At 44.3% G+C, this 21,174-nt stretch overlaps 1 protein-coding gene across 1 annotated transcript in view; it reads right to left on the bottom strand.

The window, feature by feature from the left end:
* Positions 1-21,174, bottom strand: part of THSD7B (thrombospondin type 1 domain containing 7B) — a 1,994,218-nt gene that overhangs the window by 1,263,577 nt on the left and 709,467 nt on the right. The window contains exon 4 of the mRNA XM_078682458.1: positions 9,484-9,732. Within this exon, the coding sequence (XP_078538584.1) occupies positions 9,484-9,732 (249 nt within the window). The remainder of the gene's footprint in view (positions 1-9,483; positions 9,733-21,174) is intronic.

Here is a 21,174-nt window from a genome sequence, read left to right as displayed (position 1 = left end):
TGGGCATCCATTTTCTGATAGACTACAGAGCCCTCTTGCACTCTGAAGCATAGTTTGAGCTTCATGTGCCCTATGCTTGTAACAGTTCACACCAGTCACTGGAATGCACTTTTAATAACCTCAGTACACAGAAGGCCGGCCTGAAGCCGCGCATTTTGAATGGCTGTGTGCTGCATCGAGGGTCACCCTTTGCCAAGATACTGCCGGAGCAGAACAACATTTGGCACCCTTCCTGCTGCTGCTGAGGAAACATGATGCAGCAGACGGCCCTTTTTGTCTTCCCAGGTCAGCCCTTAGCTGATGATGACATCGGAGCAGTGACTGGCCTCTGAAACCCTACACTGCTTCTCCTCATGCCCCCTCATCTCACATGAATGACCTACAGATTAGCTCCTTCATGCTGACACCAGTTTGTTCTTGGGGGATGGTTGGGCTGGGAGTTCGAGAGATACGGGAGAGGAAGGGAAAAGAAGGAACTAGAGCAGTTGTTAAATACAGCCAAATATGGCCTAGAGTAAATGTTGATTAAGCTAATTTTAAGCTGAATTGCTAGTTTCAAGTCAGAGAAGTTTGCTGCATGACCTTAATGCAGACATCTCCACTCGCCCCTCTGAATGTTGGCACCAGGGCGAGAGTCCGGCTACCCCACGCCAAATGCTGGCCCTCACTCCATTCGATACGGAGAATATGGAAATGGCCCCAACATTCCAAAAAAATACATCTAATGTACACTCTCTTTAGAATTGCAAAGTCGTACTGGTGCATGAAACAATATGGCTGCAAAAATACGAGGGCACTGAAGCCTAAAGTCAGAAAATTGTGGTCTTGGGACAGTCGGAGAATCTTTCTCAGAAGCACGGTAACAATGAGTGTTGTTTAAATGTTTTCTATCTATTTTATTAGTTATGAAGGAGTGTGATTTTGTATAGCTGCTTGACCACCACGACGCAAATAGCAGGGATGGACATAGGCTATGTTAGAGCAGTATGGCTGCAGTTGAGCACTGAAATCCTAGCAGATTCCGCTTGGTTTATGCACACTGTCCTAGTGTAGCACTTGCACAATGCAGCCAGGAAAAAGCATTTGTAGATCGTGGCCCAAACCACGGATGTTGGCAAGTCTAAATAAATGTTCTTGAAGACACAGCCCTGGCTTTGAAGATTCGACTGTTGGCTAGTACCATGAGCTTCGGTGGCGGCCGGCACAGGTAAGCTCGGTGTGGTGAGACGAAGGTAGGGTGAGGTGGGAGGGGGAGAGGTCGACAGACAACAGAATAGGTAATATTAAATAAATGAATAAAACCTATTCTGTTGTCTGTCGACTTGACCTCCACCCCGCCCGCTCCACCGTCCTACCATGCTTACCTGCACTGGCCGCGACAGATGGTTTTAAATTTAGATAGTAAATGTAGCATTGTTATTTATTTTAGAAAGCAAATGGAATTTAATCAATCAGACATGTTCAAAGAGTCACCACTCCTTACTTATCTCTGGTTAAATTATCAGGTGCTGAGAAAATGCTGCGGAATGCCTAAACTAATCGTTGCTTTATTAAAGAGCTCTCTGGAACATAAAGCAAATGGTGGGACTCATATTTCAAATAAATAGGTACATCGAATTTGCTTATTTTGCTCCCAATATTCCACATACTGCGAATATTGGTAATTTCACAATAAGGAATTAGCATGGAATGCTGAGTAGTCCTCCTTGCAATGGGGAATAGTGGGGCAAAACAAATCAAATTAAAATATACTATATTCGGTTTCATAACTATCAAAGTCACACAACATTCAAATAAAACATTTAACATATTTAACTTCAATCAATATCCTTAATACATTGATATAATAAAACTTAAAAACATTCATAACATCATAAAACTAAATTCCAGGATACGTCATGCAATTTACGATTTAATTTTACAATTGTTGCCATGGATCAGTATCAGTATACACCCACAAATTAATAGCCTTATCTTTACATTACCTAAATTAATTATTAAATCAAACTCAAGTTCCAAGATGTATAAAACTCATCAGTATCCTATCCTGTCCTAAACAAGTGCAGTGTTTGGATAAGTGCTATTAGAGAGGAGTGGCCAGTAGATATTAAATATATGTACATTTTTGTACATAAGGCACAGATACTTAAAATAGTTTCCATGAAACTGGGGCATTCATTGTGATAGCAATGATTTCTAAAGGTTGTTTCCCATTAGTAGGCTCTTTTCTGGGTAAAATGTTTACCAGGATGTATCTAATGAATATGTTCCTTCAAAAATTCAAAGTAATTTCAAATGCCGCAATCCCAAATGAAAGGTTAGTGTACTAGTTGAAATTCCCGGCTCATATCAAACCTCCTATTTCCACCGAAATGGGGAATACTGAGTAACTTGGAATATTTCTACTTTTTACCTAATTGTAAACTCCGTTGTAAGATTGGAAGGTGTCCTGGAAATATAGAACAGCTCCTCATAATATCGTTTTAAGGATTATTGTGGTCCCAAGCAGGATAACTTTTGCGGCTCTCTTTCAGAATAAGTTTACATGCATCATCTGTTTTCAGCTAATTCAAGCCCCCATATTGCCAAACAACATTGAAACATACATCAAACTTCAGAAACAGGACTGCACAACAGCCAAATGCTTTACCAGGGACCCACTAGCCAAATAGTACCATAAGAAAGCCTGTGCAAACATTGATAAAGCCATTTCTTTGATAGATTTTTTTTATCGTGGGACAACAATATTTTCTGTAGTATGCAGAGTCTCACCTATGTAGTCATCCTATTCAATAATAGACATGGTAAGGATGGCCTACAGTACATAGGGCCATATGTATCAAGCCTTTTTCCTGTTTGCAAACGGGCCGATTCTCAGAATCAGCCCGTTTGTGAATGGGAAACAGCCTTTTGGGAAGTATCATCCCAAAAGGCCATTGCAAAATAGAGAATCGCAAAATTTGTGATTCTCTATTTTGCGAATGCAATTAAGGAATTGCAAATTATGATTCCTTAAATTAAATTCTAGAAGCACCAGAAATTTGCTATTTGGCCTTAAGGAATCGCAAATTACCACCAAATTCAAGTTGGTGGTTATTTGCGATTTTCTTGAAAAAAATACAGTTTTCCTTTTTCAAAGTGCCATATGGTTCACATACATTCCCTTAGGGCTTGTATGTGCGCATATTTCAGGGTTGCAACCGGAGGCCCTTTTGGCACCCTTGCATCCTTGAAATTGCATTCACAAATTACGATTAGCTATTTGGTAATCGCATATAACGAATGTCATCCCATTCAATCCTATTGGCCTCTAGGCTCATAGGAATGAATGGGAAGGTATTCCTTAAATGCGATTCACAATTAAGGAATATGTAGGATTCACAATTTTGTTTGCAAATCCTACATACATTGCATTTTGCGATTCTCAAATTGCGAATCACTCAAAATTGCAATTTGAGAATCGCAAAACTCTTTTTCGATATTTATGCCCCATAGGGCTTGAAATAATTCACTAAAATTGACAAACATAAATAAATGCACCTTCACAATTGACCTTCTCACAGCAATAGGGAACATCAAAGTGTTGCTCCGTAGATTAGTACTATTGCAACTGGTGAACACGGGAACAAATCTCCATTATTTTTCCTTCCATGCCTTGTCCCCATTCTCCTCTTTCAAGGCCTTACATCTCAGGCTAAAGAGAGACCTTCAGGTCTGCCGAGGAAGAGAAATGAGTAGAGACAAGAGAAGGACAGTGAGTTGAAGTATAAAGAGAAACTCTAAGAAAGAGAACTTAGGTTGCTAAAAAGAGGCAGGTGAGGTTGGTCCATAAGTAAGGAAGTGAGAGACATAAGCTAAAATGGGAAAGGTGAGGTAGCTAGAAAGACAGGAAAGGTAGAACAAGGATGTGGTAGGTAAGAAAGGGTGACAGAAAGACATATACTGTTTTAGAATTAGGGGACTGATGCGTCTAAATATAAGTAGCAGAAATTGTAGGAGGGGGACATCAAGGAAGAGAAGTTTAGAAAGTCGCAATGTAGGCATATAGATAAGCTAGACATAGAGGCAAATAGTGGTAGGCAGCTAGATAGGTGAGATAATGAGAGAAGTACAGGGAGATGTCAGGAAGATGGGCCAGCTAAACAGAGCAGCAAGGCACTGAGAAAGCTGGGGTTGAAGGGTTATTAGAGAGAAGAGATACCAAAAGAAATGAAGTGAAGTATTGAAAAGAGGTGAGGTTGATACAGTGGAAGACAGTGGTAAACAGACACTAAGGGAGAGAGAGTTGAGAGTTAGAGAGTGAGATAGAAGCATAGGGGAGTTATGGAAATGTATGAAGGTAGACAAAGAGAGAGTTAAGATAGAACGGGTGCATTGATAGAAAAGGATTCACGCAATATCCACCTCAATCACGAAGGAGCACGGCATTCAGGGTGCTGCTTGATTCACCAATTTTTTTAGTGGCTAAAGAGTTCTCATCAACGCGTTTTGTTAGTCACAGTTTCCTTGGTCACCAGAAAAGGATGTATATAAGAAGAAGAGAGAAAAGGAGGAGTTAATGATGGATACTGAGAAGTCATAGAACTAGAAATAGACAGGTAGCAATAAAGGTGTAAGATAGTGAAAGATGAGTAAGAAGGAGCAAAGGTGGAAAGAAAGAGAGGAGGTGGAGGGATGATGAAGCAAATGAATGGTGGGGTAAATTGATTTGGAGATAGATAGAGAGGGGCAAAGAGAAAGTGGTGCGGTATTAGATCTGAGATGAAGTAAAGAGACTGACACAAGATACAGAGGAGGTAGATGAGGCAGAGAAAGAGACTTAAAGAGTGGTAGAGAGAGGCAGCAAACTTAAAGTCAGAGACAGAAGTAGATAGGGAATTGAGCAAGAGAGAAGAGCCAGAATTTAGAGATGTGCAAGGCAGAGAAAGATTACATATTGTAAGAAAGAACTGAAGAGGGACAGGTGATGCGGAGAAAGCATAAATACAAAAAGAAGTGACAGGTAGATGGAAGGGGCAAGAGCAAGTTAGAGGGAGGTAGCGAGGACATGTATGGAATCTCTTGTCTTATTTACATGTATTTGGGAGTAACATTTTGGCTCAGCTCACAGCTGTTGTTTGCTACTATAGCCATCACATCAGAGCATTCTGGTCCAATGCAAATCTTACCTGTATTGCCTAGGGGTTCATCTAGTATTCTGTTGTCCATATCACATATGAGTGATGTTTTTGAGAGACTGATCAGACTTATTATTACCAGAAGCCTCATAATGTTGTTCGGAGCCATGGAAATTCCAAATGAGTTTAGGAGACACAACCCAATGTGATTAAGAGAAGCCAAAGCTCCCATTCAGATAAAGAGTAAGAGCGTCACGGTGAGTTTTAGAGGTTCTACCTGTCTCATCCACTATCTGGGAACCCAGTGGTATAAGTGCGAGCATTTAACTTTGTTGCCCATCACTTGGACAATGCTAGGGAACTGCCAAATGTTAACAGGCTTGAGGGTTTTTCTGGGCTCCTAAACATCCACTTCTGGGACTGTGGGCTTTGCTTTGAAGCATAACCATTCTGTTTCACTGTGGAAATTGTTACTGTCAGAGCTAACTCATTGGTCATCTTGTGGTTTAGAGATGGCCTATATAAAACAATTATTTCAAGTATTGAGAAAGTCAATGGGTCTAACCCTGGCATGTCGGCACAATAGTTACTTGTTTACATTTGTTTATAGAAAATATATGCTACAAAAGTAACCAGAACACATATTAGACTTCCACATTTAGCCCTCATATTCCAGCACAATGAAATACTTTCATTTGTGCAATGCATTTATCTGCAATGTTTATGAAGGTGAGAAGAAGAAATCACCACCCAATAAAGTACTAACACTGCAGAAGCTGCAATATCACAATGTCACATAAGCACTTTCTAACAGCAACTTTATAAAGGGGTCAGGAAATAAATCCATACCCAACTGGTCAAGCAAAATAAATAGCCTTTTCTCAAGATAAAATATCAAATAAAAAAAGCACACTTTGATTGCCCTTTGTGACTAAATAGAAAGGAATAATTTTTAGGCCGGTGTGAACAATGTGCATCGGTTTCGTTCAGTCAATCAAAGGGAAAGAGCTATTGGATAGGGGTGACTGACCCATGCTCCATGTTGCTTCAGTGGGTGGAAGCAAAAAGTGAATGACAATTCAACAGACAAAAAGATGAAGCCTGCTGACAAAAAGCCCCTCTTTGTACGTATACTAGATATGAATTTTTGGAAAACAATGGGCCAGTGAGAAAGTTAAACCAGTCTCAATGGCCACACCATAACAGGTTTGTCTGCACTCAGTAAGCACTGCAACTCGTGAACCTAACTTTTGTCATTTTTTATTTACGTTTTTACTCTACCCATCTGAGTTATGTTCCTTTCCGCCTCCATACAGCTATGCATCCTTTTTCAACACAGTGCATGTTTTTATATTACAGGTCAGAACGCACATTCTTGTTTTCTGGTCTTCTTGTAAGGATGCCAGCTTTCAGTTTAAATTCTGATTTGCGAAACAAACTGTCACATTTTATTGTTATTGAAACTATTTGAATATGTGGATGTATTATACCTAGTTTAAAAAAGAATAGGCAAAACACTAGTCTCTGAGACTAGTTCAAAAAGCCATTTTACCGATTAAACTTGCTGAGTTTGTGCCTCTCACATCCACATCCGGACACCTATCATGATAATTGCATTTCCCAATATGTCATTGTATTTCACAGTGAACAAGTACATAGTAAATCCCATGAAATGGGTGGAAGTGAGCAAATCAAGTTGTGATTTGCAAAATTGTGAGGTTTCTCGCATACACAAACTACGCACCAACACATTCCTTCCCTAGAAATGATCAGATATTTGCTCTAGCAAAGGACTGAAGTAACTCCCTTTCCATGGTGGCAAATGTAACCTTGCGCCCCAAAATGTGCAGGATTTTGGAGTTTCTCCAGAGCGAAACATGTGTTCCCAATGGAGAAAAAGAAACTTACAAAACGAGAAACTGCACAGCCATATTGCCTTTTGCCAAAATTGAATAAAAGTGTGTGTTCAATTCCAAACTGGCATATGCAGAAGTGGCACTGGGGAAGGTTTTAGATGCACTACTGGCAACTTTTACAAGTGTATTTTTTAATGGGACCCTATGTCTTTAAGACACATTTATTGTCATCTCGTTCATTTTTTTTATGTAAACACAACTTTTGCGATGTCCTTTTAATTTGCCCACTAATTTACAAATTTGTACACAGGCAAAAAATCTACAGGTGAATACACATTTTGCTGGAAAATACTGAGCAGGTTTGTACCTGGAGTATTTAACACAACAATAACTTCGTGGTCACTACTGCCCACTCTGTAATAAGATAGAAGCTCTCTAACGGTTCCAAACCAATAAAAGGTTTATTGCTTTTATGTATTACCATCTTCAGAGAATGTGTAGGTCTCCTTAACAAATATGCCCCTAGTACACATTATTTGCAATACATTTCAAGATCAATTTCTCTTCCAGATGTTGTGCTTGTGATTAAAAAGGTCTCTCTAAAGGGCATTACATAATTAGGGTGTAAGAAATGTACATATTTGGCTTTTGCGTATTTATAGATTTCTGGTTTTAAGTGACATAAAATGATGTATAATCAGGCGAAATACAAAACCGGCATTTGGTTTTGGTTCCATATTTTAGAGCAAAATGCATCCACGAAGCAAGGTGCATCTTGTGCTTAAAAAACTGCTTAAATACACAATTGTTGCAAACAGCAGCTGCTGACATTCTGTTCATTCACTTTGTTCTGATGCGCTCACACTAAGGGCCTCATTTACAAGATGAATCAGAAATTCGGACACTTCTGTTGAAGCAAAATTGACGCTTTGCTGGAGTTGGTTGTAAGACTGACGCAACTCAAGCACTGCATCAGCACGCATAGGCAAGTCCTACTGTAGAATACTGTGTCATTTTTTATGCCTCGTCTGACAAAGCATAAAGGGTTTTGACACAGTGAAGTTGTAGAGTGATGCAGTGAAATCCTGTAACTTGCACTGCACTAGTTCTACATGTTATTTCCATCGGAATGCCTACCTTGCATACAGTTTACCTGGGGCAGGTATAATGTGACGCAAGACTCTACAAACTGATGCACTGGTCTCAATGCATCAGTTTATAGATATGGCCCAGTGTGGCACACTGATTGAGCCACTGCTGCGTCAGAAAAAAGTGACGCAGAAGTGGCACGAAGGGGCAGATTTACAAGCCCCTTGCGACACTTTTTGCCGCAGTTGCATCACTTTTATGATGCAGCAGCTGCGTAAACAGTGCCCTACGTTGCTGCCCATAAACTAAGTGAGGCATCTAGGGAGATGCGCCATGTTTGTAAAGCCCTGTGCTACATTATACCTGCGTCAGGTATAATGTATGCAGGGTGGTCTTTCCCATGCAAAACAGTCGCGTAGAAGTGACACAGTCAAATCTACAAGATTTCACAGCGCCACTTCTAGGAAGCCACTGCATTAAAACGTTACGCCTGTTTGGTGAAGGCGTAAGGAGTGACTCAGCACAATAAGTATAGGCTTCCCAGAGCATGTATGCAGGGTGGTCTTTCCCATGCAAAACCGTCGCGTAGAAGTGACACAGTCAAATCTACAAGATTTCACAGCGCCACTTCTAGGAAGCCACTGCATTAAAACGTTACGCCTGTTTGGAGAAGGCGTAAGGAGTGACTCAGCACAATAAGTATAGGCTTCCCAGAGCAGTGCTGGAGTTTCGTCGTACTTGCGACTCTACTCCAGCAATGCATTACCTTTGCGCCAATGTATACGTGACACATCTGTCAATCCTTGCGCCATGGTGCGCTGCATTGTAAATGCGATGCATCCATGGTGGCGCAAGCGTTTTTTCGTATGGTGCAAGGAAACTGATGCATCTCTGCTATAACGCAGGGATGCGTCAGTTTCTTGTAAATCTGCCCCAATATTTTTTCTCAGGAATGACACTTAATTATGCAACATTGCGTACTAGTGCAATTTCAGGAATTTCATGCAACACAAAAGTATTGAAATGTTAAAAAATCACGTCCCTTTAATGGAAATTTTGCCTGGACCTACTTAAAACACATTCTAATTCTTAGTTTTTATTTATACATTCTGTTATCTTTTGTCTACATATTTACAATTGTTTATCCTGAATGTGTATTGTTCAGAGAAAGATTTGTCATTAAACCAGAAATGGTAATACAGCAATGACCATTTCCAATTGTGCTGAGCATTCTTTTTCAGGGTGATATTGCTGAGCTTTCCTTTTCGAGTGTCATATGGTAGTAGTAGGTGTGTGGGCTCAGCTGCTGGGCAAGACTGTCTAGTCTCAAGCAAATCAAGATTGCCAAAATATACAGAATAAATGCTGATACCTGACATTTGTAAAATATGTTTTGCTTTTAACAATTGTTAGCAATGTACCTGGGGCATGTAGGAAGCATTTCTCCTCCTAAGTAGCACGCCTCTTTCTCTTCAGTTTCCGGGCATTCTTTTCCACCAGCAATAGGAATTTGTTTCACGCTCCTCTTTCTGCTTCTGAATCCTGGCGAGAGATCTCCTGATTGGCACGTCTTTGAGCAGGAACTCCATGTAGACCAATCTGACATTTCACAGTCTTTCGCGATAATACATGACTGAAAGGTCAGTGGAATGTTGTCTTGTGTACAGATACTAGAAAGAAAAAAAGAAAACAACATGTTTTTTTTAACATTTACGAAAAGGACATGATGCACATTTTGATAGTCAGTACAAAGGATTTTTCAACAGCTTAACACAAAGGTATTGGCAATATAGCTCTACAAAGCAATTTTTTGTGAGATTATTACACTTTAAAGAGATACATAATTGTTCTGATCATATCCCCCAAGCAGAAGACAGAGTTATATCTTACACGAAAATTAATAGTAATTAACATCCCATTTGTATATTGAACAAAAGATAAAACAATGTTTTATTTTATATTTTGCATATTTATTTAATATACTGTATTGTGTATATTTTATTTCATTTGGTGTTCAATTGGACGTGAGGCAATAGACCATTTTCCCACATTCTTTTAAAACGGACAATACATGTGGGGATAATGTATTTAGACTTTGGTTCTCCGCAAAGTCATGTGAAAGTGACTCAAAGTGGGCCAACGTCTTGAAAGGGTAATGACTACCCTTTTTCACCACAAATAGATTCTTGCACTTCTTTGTGCCACTTTGCCACAAAGCAGCGATATAAAGGTGGAATGGGGCATTGGAGTGCAGCATCCATGTTTTTTATGCAAAGCTCTCTCTAATAAAGTTGTCAGATTGACTTTATGTAAACAAATATTGCCTCGTTGAGGTAGGCACATTGTTGGAGAAATATTTAATACTCCGAACAGTTCATATATTGAATGTGTGCTGTAGTGTACAGCAAACATCCAAAGTGTGAAATGTTTTAAAAGCTGTCTAGGCATTGGATTTTGTACAAGATTGTACACTTCTTGTCAGTGCTTTAAATGGGAAAACATAGGAGGAGGCACTCATTAAAATGAGGTAGAGGTGTGGCTAGTGGGCAGGACTATGGGCAAGACATGATGATACATAATGACTTCCATATCAGTTGCAGCACATATCAAAACACAAGAGAAATGTGTTCATGTAAGCAAAACAGGTTAACTCATTACACAAAATAAAAGACAAACAGGGTTATAGGTTAACATTTCCTATTTCTGTAATATTTTCAGCTTCTTAATGTCATACTGTTATTTGATGTTGTAGGGCACTATACTATATATTCTCAAGTGCATACACACAGTGGAACAAACAAGCCAACGTACAGAAAAAACATTTCACACATTCTCTTTAAAATATCTCCAGAGAGTGTCCTGATTCTCTCCCTTCATTCTCTCACTCTTCTCTCACGGACAAAAAGGCACACACAAACGTCCAAGCACACAGACATTAGCAACCACTCACACAAAGTCTCAGGTGGGATTGAAGCCATTTTGAACTCCTTACCTTCCATGGCTTTCTAAATTGTCACTGTCAGTATGCTGCCTCTATACCTGTGTTTGCACAAATTCACACAACAGTGTGAAAATGATTATTAATACAGGGCCTAAGTGGGTCCTACACTGTCAAACATAGTGTGATGGTGAACACAGGCACATTATGCAAATGAGCCTATGCAGAATAGCTCAGCAGTGGCTGAGCTCAGGACTACAAATGAGCCTTGGCTGTCAGAGACACCAGCACTAGCAATCAATATGCCTACCTTTCATGAGTATTGGTACTCTCCTAGGCCGTGGAGAAGTGCTGGTACTAGCAGGGATAAAAATAAGAAGTGCCAGCTCTCAGTACCATAGGAGTACTGACCCATTTAAAGCATCTTCTGTGCCATTTTACATACGGTCAGGCTCTTCCTGTCTCTTGGTGGTTCAGTGTCTTTACAACCACATCTCCTCTCTACTCTTAACTCACCTCTCATTTCCACCCAACCTCTAACCTTTTCTCCCTGGTTCTGCCCCTCCTACTCCCACCTCTTGCTTACTTTCTCCACAAGTCTCTTACATATAGTCACAGTTTTTCCCTCTTGCCACCTCTTTGCCCCTCCTTGATGTACCCATCCCCTAAATTTGCCACCAGGTCAGTATTCTGTTGTGCTTTATTTCATTATTTGTCTTGCTAAAGCACGCTTACTGTTGTGGACTGTATTTTTAAATAAAGGCTTTTAAAAAAAAATACTTGGTAAATCAGGATAGATATCTTTTCACTTCAATATATAACAGTAAATAAAAGCATAAAACATTTATTCACTTTTAAAGTGCATAAGTATTTTCAAGTTATGAAAATGTGCATGTATGCATATATATATATATATACATATATATATATATATATATATATATATATATATATATATATATATATATATATATATATATATATATATATATTCACTGAAAAAAACATAGGTTTCAGGCCTTATATAGTTAGGAATTAGCTTTTAAAAAACCTTTGAAATTCACTTGAAAAACTATAAGTTTTAGGGGTGTTATAGTTAGCTGGATATTTCACTCATACAAAACCATTGAAATTGCTCCTATATTGTTAGTTGTACTAACTATATTTCGCGCACCCGCAATCCACTGCTGATTATGTCACATATTAGATCATTCATGACATGGTCAGAAAATCCACAACATTCTATTTGCAATAACTCTGGCGCCGGTTGACGAATCATTGAGAAATTTTCAAAACTCGTGGGGCTGTCAGAGCTCCACGAACTTCCAGTTTTCTGATCTCTATGTTGACTTGCACAGGAACAGAAGATGCTAACTTTCCAACTCCCTCTCCCCAATCGGTCGGAGTCAGAGTGAAATCATAACTCCAAGCAATCAGAAAAAGGGAAGGGGAAAAGTGGAGAAAACAACCATAATAAAATAAAGGCACAGAAGAGACTGGTCCGGATTCCTTGGTACTTAGACGAATCTTCTACCGGCCTTTAATCAGCCTGATATAGACTCCTGTAAATACTAAACACATACAAGAATATTTTATTCTCCTTAAACTTCCTACTCTATCTTCAACCCCAACTATGTTACTCTCACATACCCAAGGGTTTGTGTGGACCTGCAACTCTTCCTTCTCCTGTGAGGTTCTTTAATCTGGACTGCGTGTCTGTGTTATCCTTACTGTAATCAAATAAGTCCAATTAGTATTCCTCTCTGCTACCATCAGCTATTTTTATTATTTTAGTTTATTAACCTATCACTATATGCAGTTCCTGGTCTTCTTTTCTTATTTCTTATTGGGTGTTATGTTGGTGCGAACCTCATCTAAAAAATAATAAATTGTTTATTCACTGATTCCTAGGAAATGACCCTTATCCCTCATTCTCTTTTGACCTACCAGTGAATGTCTGCTGACATCTTCTTAATGGGATTCTGTGTAACTCGTCTTTCTCTTGTAGGAATCCTGTCTTCCTGTTCCAGTGATAATGTCACTAAACTTCAGGGAAGTGGAATTCTCTTCTCTTGCTTTGGTATTACCGCTAATAGTTTATTTCTTAACTTGTAACTTTTAACTTGAATGCGCTTTCTGTACTTCAGTGCTACTTAGACTGAATTCAAAGGTTTTAATGACAGGTTACTTTAACTAAATCAAACTGGGATTGTTCCTTGCTTGTTGCGCTAACATGTAGGAGCACTGCTCTATTTAAACATCAAAAACTTAGCTCTTGTTTTCGCCACTCTGTTTGGGACGAAGCTTCCTGAAGCGGTGCTGCCGCCTTGAAGATAAACTGTGACGGAGATTCTCCGCCGCCGCTTTTCCTGTCATCACGACGTTCTTGGAAATGCCGGTTTATTTCTTCAGAGTTGTCAACCCTATAACTACACAGTACTAAACTCCTACGGACTCCGGGACTCTAAATAAACGTTTATTACTAACGTTTCCAGCTCTCTCAGGACGCGACTAACTGGGGCAGAATTCTCGGTGAAGTGCGCAGCTCTGATAGAGCGCGCGCCTCACCTGAACTCCGCACTGAAAGTCCAAAGAGACTAGACCGGCAACTCTCCTGCTCTGACCGCCATCTTGGAATTCCGTGAATTCCATGCTCTGGTCCAAGAAGGAATTAAACTCCAGTTCTGTCCTTTCGTTTTGGAAACCCTAACTGGACCTTTACTGGGAGGGATCCTGACAGTAGCCCCCACCAAGGAAGGCCCTCCCGGTCTGGGTTTGGTTGGATTCCGCTGATGAAAAAGTCTTACTAGTCTAGGAGCATGCACATCAGACTCTAATTCCCAAGAGCGTTCCTCTGGCCCATAGCCCTTCCAATCCACCAAATAGTACAGTTTACTCTTCACTAACTTTGAGTCCAAAATGTCTTTTACTTCAAATTCCACACCTGCTTCCAACTGAACAGGTGGTGGAACACTCTCTCGTCTTAATCCTGGAACTGCTTTCTTTAACAAAGAAACATGAAAGACTGGATGAATTTTGAGTTTCGTAGGGAGAGTCAATTTGTAGGTTACAGGATTAATCTGTTCTTCAACAGGATAAGGGCCTATAAATCGAGGCTGGAACTTCCGATTCCCTTTCATGCGCAAGTTCTTGGTGTTTAGCCAAACCTCACTTCCTATTTCTAAGTGTGGTGAATCTCTCCTCTTCTTATCTGCGTATTCTTTATACTTAATCTTCGCCTGTTCTAAATGTTCTGATGCTGAATTGTGTACCTGACTCAAGTGGGTGACTAAATCCTGAACTGCTGGAACTGGAAGCGAAACATCCGACAGAGTAGCATTTGGATGTTTGCCATAATTCAAATAAAACGGAGAGTAACCGGTGGACACATTTGTGGCGTTGTTATGAGCGAACTCAGCAGCCCACAAATAGTCCAGCCACTCTCCACCCTGCTTTAAGGTGAATAATCGCAAATACTGTTCTAACTCCTGGTTCACCCGTTCTGTTTGTCCATCTGTTTCTGGGTGGAAACTGGTAGAGAAACGCGTCTCAACTCCAAGTGCCTTCATGAAGACTCTCCAGAAATGAGACACAAATTGGGTTCCACGATCTGAGATGATCACCTTGGGAATACCATGTAACCGTACAACTTGTGCACTAAAATGGGTAGTTAATTGTTTTGCCGTTGGGATTCCCTTCAGGGCCACATAATGCGCCATCTTGGTGTATGCATCAACTACTACTAAAATGGTATTGTACCCTTGACAGGAGGGAAGATCTGTGATTAAGTCTAAAGTGATAGTTTGCCAAGGTTATGGAGGAGTGGGTAAGGGTTGTAATAACCCTTTTGGTGCCTGTCGTTCTGACTTCCCCTGCGCACAGATCTCACAAGTTTTTACATATTGCTCAATGTCCTTATTCATTTGTGGCCACCAGTAACTTCTTTTCACTAAATCCATCGTCTTCCGCTCTCCCTTATGCCCTGCCAGCAACTGATCATGGCATTCCTTCATGACTTGTTTCTGTAGTGTAGACGTTGGTAAGTACAAGGCTCCAGAATGATAAGGTAGACCATCAAGTATTTCTCTCCCATCTTCCTGTTGGGTCCACTCCAACATACTCGCTGGTGATAAGGCTCAAGAAATCTGTTCCTTCACACTCTGAGTTTCTACGACACCTATGATTTTGGAATCTGGAATTATCGCTTGCGTCTTGATTTGATTCTTTTCTTCTTCGGTTCCCATACGGGACAAGGCATCCGCCTTGCCATTCTGCGCTCCTGGTCTGTAGGTGATGACAAAGTCATAGTCAGCAAAGTATAATGACCAACGAAGCTGTCTCGGGGTTAAAGTTCTAGCTGACTTTAAAAACTTTAAATTTCGGTGGTCCGTGTAAACTGTAACAACATGATGTGCTCCCATTAAGTAATGTCTCCACTCCTTAAAGGCATCTTTGATGGCTAATAGCTCTTTCTCCGTAATGGTATAATTGATTTCTGCTGGTGACAATTTCCTTGAACGATAGGCAACCGGATGCAACTGTCCTGTCTCCTTATTTCTCTGAGAAAGTACTCCACCCACCGCCAGATCTGAGGCATCCGTTTCTACATAAAAGGGTTCTGCTGGGTCTGCATGAAGAAGAATTGGAGCTGAGGTGAATTCTTACTTCAATGCCTTGAATGCTGACTCTGCTTCTCCTGTCCACTCAAATCGCACTCCTTTTCTCAATAGTCGTGTGAGTGGAAGAATTCGTCGAGAAAATTCGCTGATAAACCGTCGATAGAAATTGGCGAAGCCAATAAATGCTTGTACCTCTTTCACACTGGTAGGGGATTTCCACTCCAAGACAGCCTGAATCTTCCGCTTATCCATGAGGATCCCAGCTGGCGAGAATATAAACCCCAAGAATTCTACTTCAGTGACGTCAAAGGCACATTTCTCCAACTTAACTAACAGTTTATTTTCTCTCAGTTTCTGTAGAATTCTTCTCACTTGACCTTGATGTTCTTGTGTGTTGACGGAGTAGATCAAGATATCATCTATGTACACAATTGCACATTGGTCTATAAACTCACTGAGGACGTCGTTGATAAAGTGCTGAAAGGCAGCTGGAGCGTTGCACAGCCCATAGGGCATCACTTGGTATTCAAATAATCCAAAACGAGTTCTGAAAGCAGTCTTCCATTCGTCGCCAGCTCTTACTCGAATGAGATGGTAGGCCCCTCTCAAATCCAATTTGGTAAATATTTGGGCCCCTTTCACCTGGTCCAACAAGACTGAAATGAGGGGAAGAGGATACCTATTCTTCTTGGTTATTCGATTGATTGCACGATAGTCGATGCAGGTTCTTAACTCGCCCTCTTCTTTCTTTGGCACGGCCGCGCCGCACGGCCACCAGCTGCTGCGTGTGCCCCTTGCCTGCCTTGCTGCCTCGCCGCCGGCCTCGCTGCCGCCTGGTCGCTCCCCATTGGTTTTCGCCATTGTTTTGCCCTCCATTTGTGCTTGCATTTTTCTGTGCCGTGTGATCGTTTCTCTCACTGTTTTTGCCATTGTTTTGCCCTCCATTTGTGCTTGTGTCTACTCGTGCCGTGACATCGTTTCTCTCACTGTTTTTGCCATTGTTTTGCCCTCCATTTGTGCTTGTGTTTACTCGTGCCGTGACATCGTTTCTCTCACTGTTTCTGCCATTTGTTTTGCCCTCCATTTGTGCCTGTCTCATTTGGTGTAGTCCCTGTGCCGTGTCTCAGTCTCCTTCCTGTTTGCCCGCCTACCTCGCCGCTTCCCGCTTCCCGCCACCGCCATTTGCCCCGCCCCTTTTTTTCTTCTGTTCCCTCCCCGCTCCCGCCTCCCAGCTGCTCCGCCCACCCGCGCACTTGGCCTTAAATGGCGACCGTGCGACGCAGGTGAGTGTGACCCACTTGTGGGACACCCCCGCGCCGCACGGCCACCAGCTGCTGCGTGTGCCCCTTGCTGCCTTGCTGCCTCGCCGCCGGCCTCGCTGCCGCCTGGTCGCTCCCCATTGGTTTTCGCCATTGTTTTGCCCTCCATTTGTGCTTGCATTTTTCTGTGCCGTGTGATCGTTTCTCTCACTGTTTTTGCCATTGTTTTGCCCTCCATTTGTGCTTGTGTCTACTCGTGCCGTGACATCGTTTCTCTCACTGTTTTTGCCATTGTTTTGCCCTCCATTTGTGCTTGTGTTTACTCGTGCCGTGACATCGTTTCTCTCACTGTTTCTGCCATTTGTTTTGCCCTCCATTTGTGCCTGTCTCATTTGGTGTAGTCCCTGTGCCGTGTCTCAGTCTCCTTCCTGTTTGCCCGCCTACCTCGCCGCTTCCCGCTTCCCGCCACCGCCATTTGCCCCGCCCCTTTTTTTCTTCTGTTCCCTCCCCGTTCCAGCCTCCAAGCTGCTCCGCCCACCCGCGCACTTCGCCTTAAATGGCGACCGTGCGAACGCGCAGCGGTCACGCGCAGCGGGTGCGCCGATTGTGCGCCGAAGGCGCGCCAAAGGTAAGCCCGTCTGCGCCCGTCCGCGACCGGACCGCGCCCAGCGCCAGGACCCCTGGCCCACGAAGACCCCGACCTACCCGCCTGACGTACTCCGCCGTCACCCTCATCGCACTCAACACCGGCCGACTTTCAGACTGCCACCAAGCCACACCACGACGCACCCACGGACCTTTCAGCTGCCACGCCTGCAAATTCTCCTGCATCCGGACCTGCCTCACTCCAGCACCCGCCAAGTCAAACACCAGCAGCACCCACCTCAAGTGCATCCTGCTCAACACCCGCTCCGTCCACAGACACGCCATCGAGCTCTGGAACCTCCTAGACGCCACAGCCCCTGACGTTGCCTTCCTCACGGAGACCTGGATGAACGCATCTTCAGCTCCCGACATCGCCATCGCCATCCCAGAGGGCTACAAGATCGTCCGGAGGGACCGCAACGCCAACCAGATGGGAGGAGGCATCGCCATCATCCACAGGAACACCATCCATCTCACGACCAGCACCGACAACACCCTGACCAGCGCCGAACACCTGCACTTCCAGATCCACACCAACCCGAACACCACCCTCAGAGGCACCCTGATCTACCGACCCCCGGGACCACGCACCCCATTCAGCGAGGACATCGCCGACTTCGTCAGCCCGCATGCCCTCCCCTCCGCTGACTACATCCTCCTGGGAGACCTCAACTTCCATCTGGAGAACAACAACGACCGCAACACCAGCACCCTGCTCGACAACCTCGCCAATCTTGGACTCAAGCAGCTGGTGTCCACCCCCACCCACCTCGCCGGACACACACTCGACGCAGTCTTCTCCTCCAGCACAGACATCAACTTCAGCCACGCCACAGAGCTTCAATGGACGGACCACAGCTGCGTCCACTTCACCTTCAAGAGAACGACGACCCACCACCACCAGCAACAGGCCGCCCGCAGAAGCTGGAACAAGATCTCAGCAGACCAGCTCGCCACCTCCCTGAGCCAGCACCCTCCTGCCAGCTCAGGGAACCCCAGCCAGGCCGCCGACAACCTCACGAAGTGGATCAGCAACTGCGCGGACGAGCTCGCCCCGCTGAGGACCCCGCCCAGCAGACCCGGCAGCAAGAAAGCCCCGTGGTTCACCGACGAACTCAAGAGCTCCAAGAAGAACTGCCGAGCCCTCGAGAAAGTCTGGAGAAGGGAACCTACACCGGACAACAGGACCACCCTCAAGCAGGCCACTCGGAAGCACCACCAGCTGATCCGCGCCGCCAAGAAAACTGCATTCAAGGACCGGCTGGACAACAACGCACACAACAGCAAGGAACTCTTCAACATCGTGAAAGAGCTATCCAACCCCAGCGCAGGAAACAACGACATCACCCCATCGCAAGACCTCTGCAACTCCCTCGCTTCATACTTCCACAACAAGATCGCGGACATACACAACAGCTTCAACAACCAACCAACGCACACCATGACCGAACAACCACCCCCCACCACCACCCTCCACGCCTGGACCCCGATCAGCACCGAAGACACCATCCGCACGATGAACTCCATCCACTCCGGATCACCAACCGACCCCTGCCCTCACCACATCTTCAACAAGGCCGACGCTGTCATCGCACCCCACCTGCGAGACATCATCAACACATCCTTCAACACCGCCACCTTCCCAGAGAGCTGGAAACACGCCGAACTCAGCGCTCTACTCAAGAAACCAACAGCGGACCCCACCGAACTCAAGAACTACCGCCCCATCTCGCTCCTCCCGTTTCCAGCCAAAGTCATCGAGAAGACCGTCAACAAGCAGATGGCCGCCTTCCTCGAGACGAATGGATCCCTCGACCCTTCACAGTCCGGCTTCCGAGCCAATCACAGCACCGAGACCGCCCTCATCGCCGCCACCGATGACATCCGAGCCCTGATGGACAACGGAGAAACAGCGGCCCTCATCCTCCTAGACCTCTCCGCGGCATTCGACACTGTCTGCCACCGCACCCTAGTACAGCGCCTCAGCAACGTCGGAATCCAGGACAAGGCGCTGGAATGGATCATCTCCTTCCTCGACGGAAGAACTCAGAGAGTCCGCCTACCACCGTACAAGTCAGAGGCCTCCGAAGTCATCTGCGGCGTCCCTCAAGGATCCTCTCTGAGCCCCACCCTCTTCAACGTCTACATGAGCCCCCTCGCGGCCATCGCACGACAACACAACCTCAGCATAATCTCCTACGCCGACGACACCCAGCTGATCCTCTCCCTGACCAACGACCCCGCCACCGCCAGAGCCAACCTACACGAAGGGATGAAAGAGGTAGCCGAGTGGATGACGACCAGCCGCCTGAAACTGAACTCTGACAAGACGGAGGTCCTCATCCTGGGCTCTTCACCCTCCGCCTGGGACGACTCCTGGTGGCCTCCCGCCCTGGGCACCGCACCCAAACCGACAGACCATGCACGCAACCTGGGCTTCATCCTGGACTCCTCCCTCTCCATGACCAGGCAAGTCAACAACGTCTCCTCGGCGTGCTTCAACATCCTACGCATGCTACGGAAGATCTTCTGGTGGATCCCCACCGAGACCAGGAAGACCGTCACCCAGGCCCTCGTCACCAGCCGACTGGACTACGGCAACGCCCTCTACGCCGGTACCACCGCCAAGCTCCAGAAGAGACTCCAGCGGATCCAGAACGCCTCAGCCAGACTCATCCTCGACATCCCACGAACCAGCCACATCTCCGGACATCTGAGAGACCTTCACTGGCTCCCCGTCAACAAAAGAATCACCTTCCGCCTCCTCACCCACGCACACAAAGCCCTACACGACCAAGGCCCGAGCTACCTCAACAGCCGCATCAACTTCTACGCTCCCAAACGCCACCTCAGATCAGCCAACCACGCCCTCGCCGCCGTCCCCCGCATCCGAAGAGCGACTACAGGAGGAAGGTCCTTCTCCTACCTGGCCGCCAAGACCTGGAACTCCCTCCCGGCCGACCTACGCCTGACCCGAGACCACCTCTCCTTCAGGAAGAAGCTGAAGACCTGGCTGTTCTAACAGTAGCGGCACCCCCCCTCCCCCAGCGCCTTGAGACCCTACGGGTATGTAGCGCGCTCTATAAATGTCATTGATTGATTGATTGATTGAAGATACTGGAGATTGGGAGGGGCGAATGAATCCATTAGCCAGGTACTTGTTGATGTATTCCTTTAAATGATCATGCTCTTTTTCAGTTAAAGCGTAAACCCGACTACATGGCATATTCGCTCCTGGTTCAAAGTCGATTTTGCAGTCGTATACTCGATGGGGTGGTAATTGTTCTGCTTCCTGCTCATCAAACACATCTTCAAAATCTTGATATTGTACGGGTATGGACTGCGTACTTATTACGCACACCACTGCATTCGCTGAACACAAGGCCTGAGCTGGATTTTCTTGATTATTTTCTCCTTGATTTCCCAAGCAATGATGCTTGCAATAGTCCGAAGTCATTTCTATTGTTCTTGCTGCCCAATCTATGGTGGGATTATGCTCGGTGAGCCAAGGGAGTCCTAAAATTAACTGAAATTGAGGAGCATCAATTAGATTGAACTGGATGTCTTCTTGATGACCATCTTCTCTCATCAATCGCACCATTTCGGTATGACTAATTATGGGTCCCGAAGATAGATTTGTTCCGTCAATCG

The sequence above is a fragment of the Lissotriton helveticus genome, chromosome 3_1, assembly GCF_964261635.1.
Source record: "Lissotriton helveticus chromosome 3_1, aLisHel1.1, whole genome shotgun sequence".
Lineage (NCBI taxonomy): Eukaryota > Metazoa > Chordata > Amphibia > Caudata > Salamandridae > Lissotriton > Lissotriton helveticus.
Note: the sequence above shows the minus strand (reverse complement) of the source record. Positions and strands in the feature narration are given on the sequence as shown.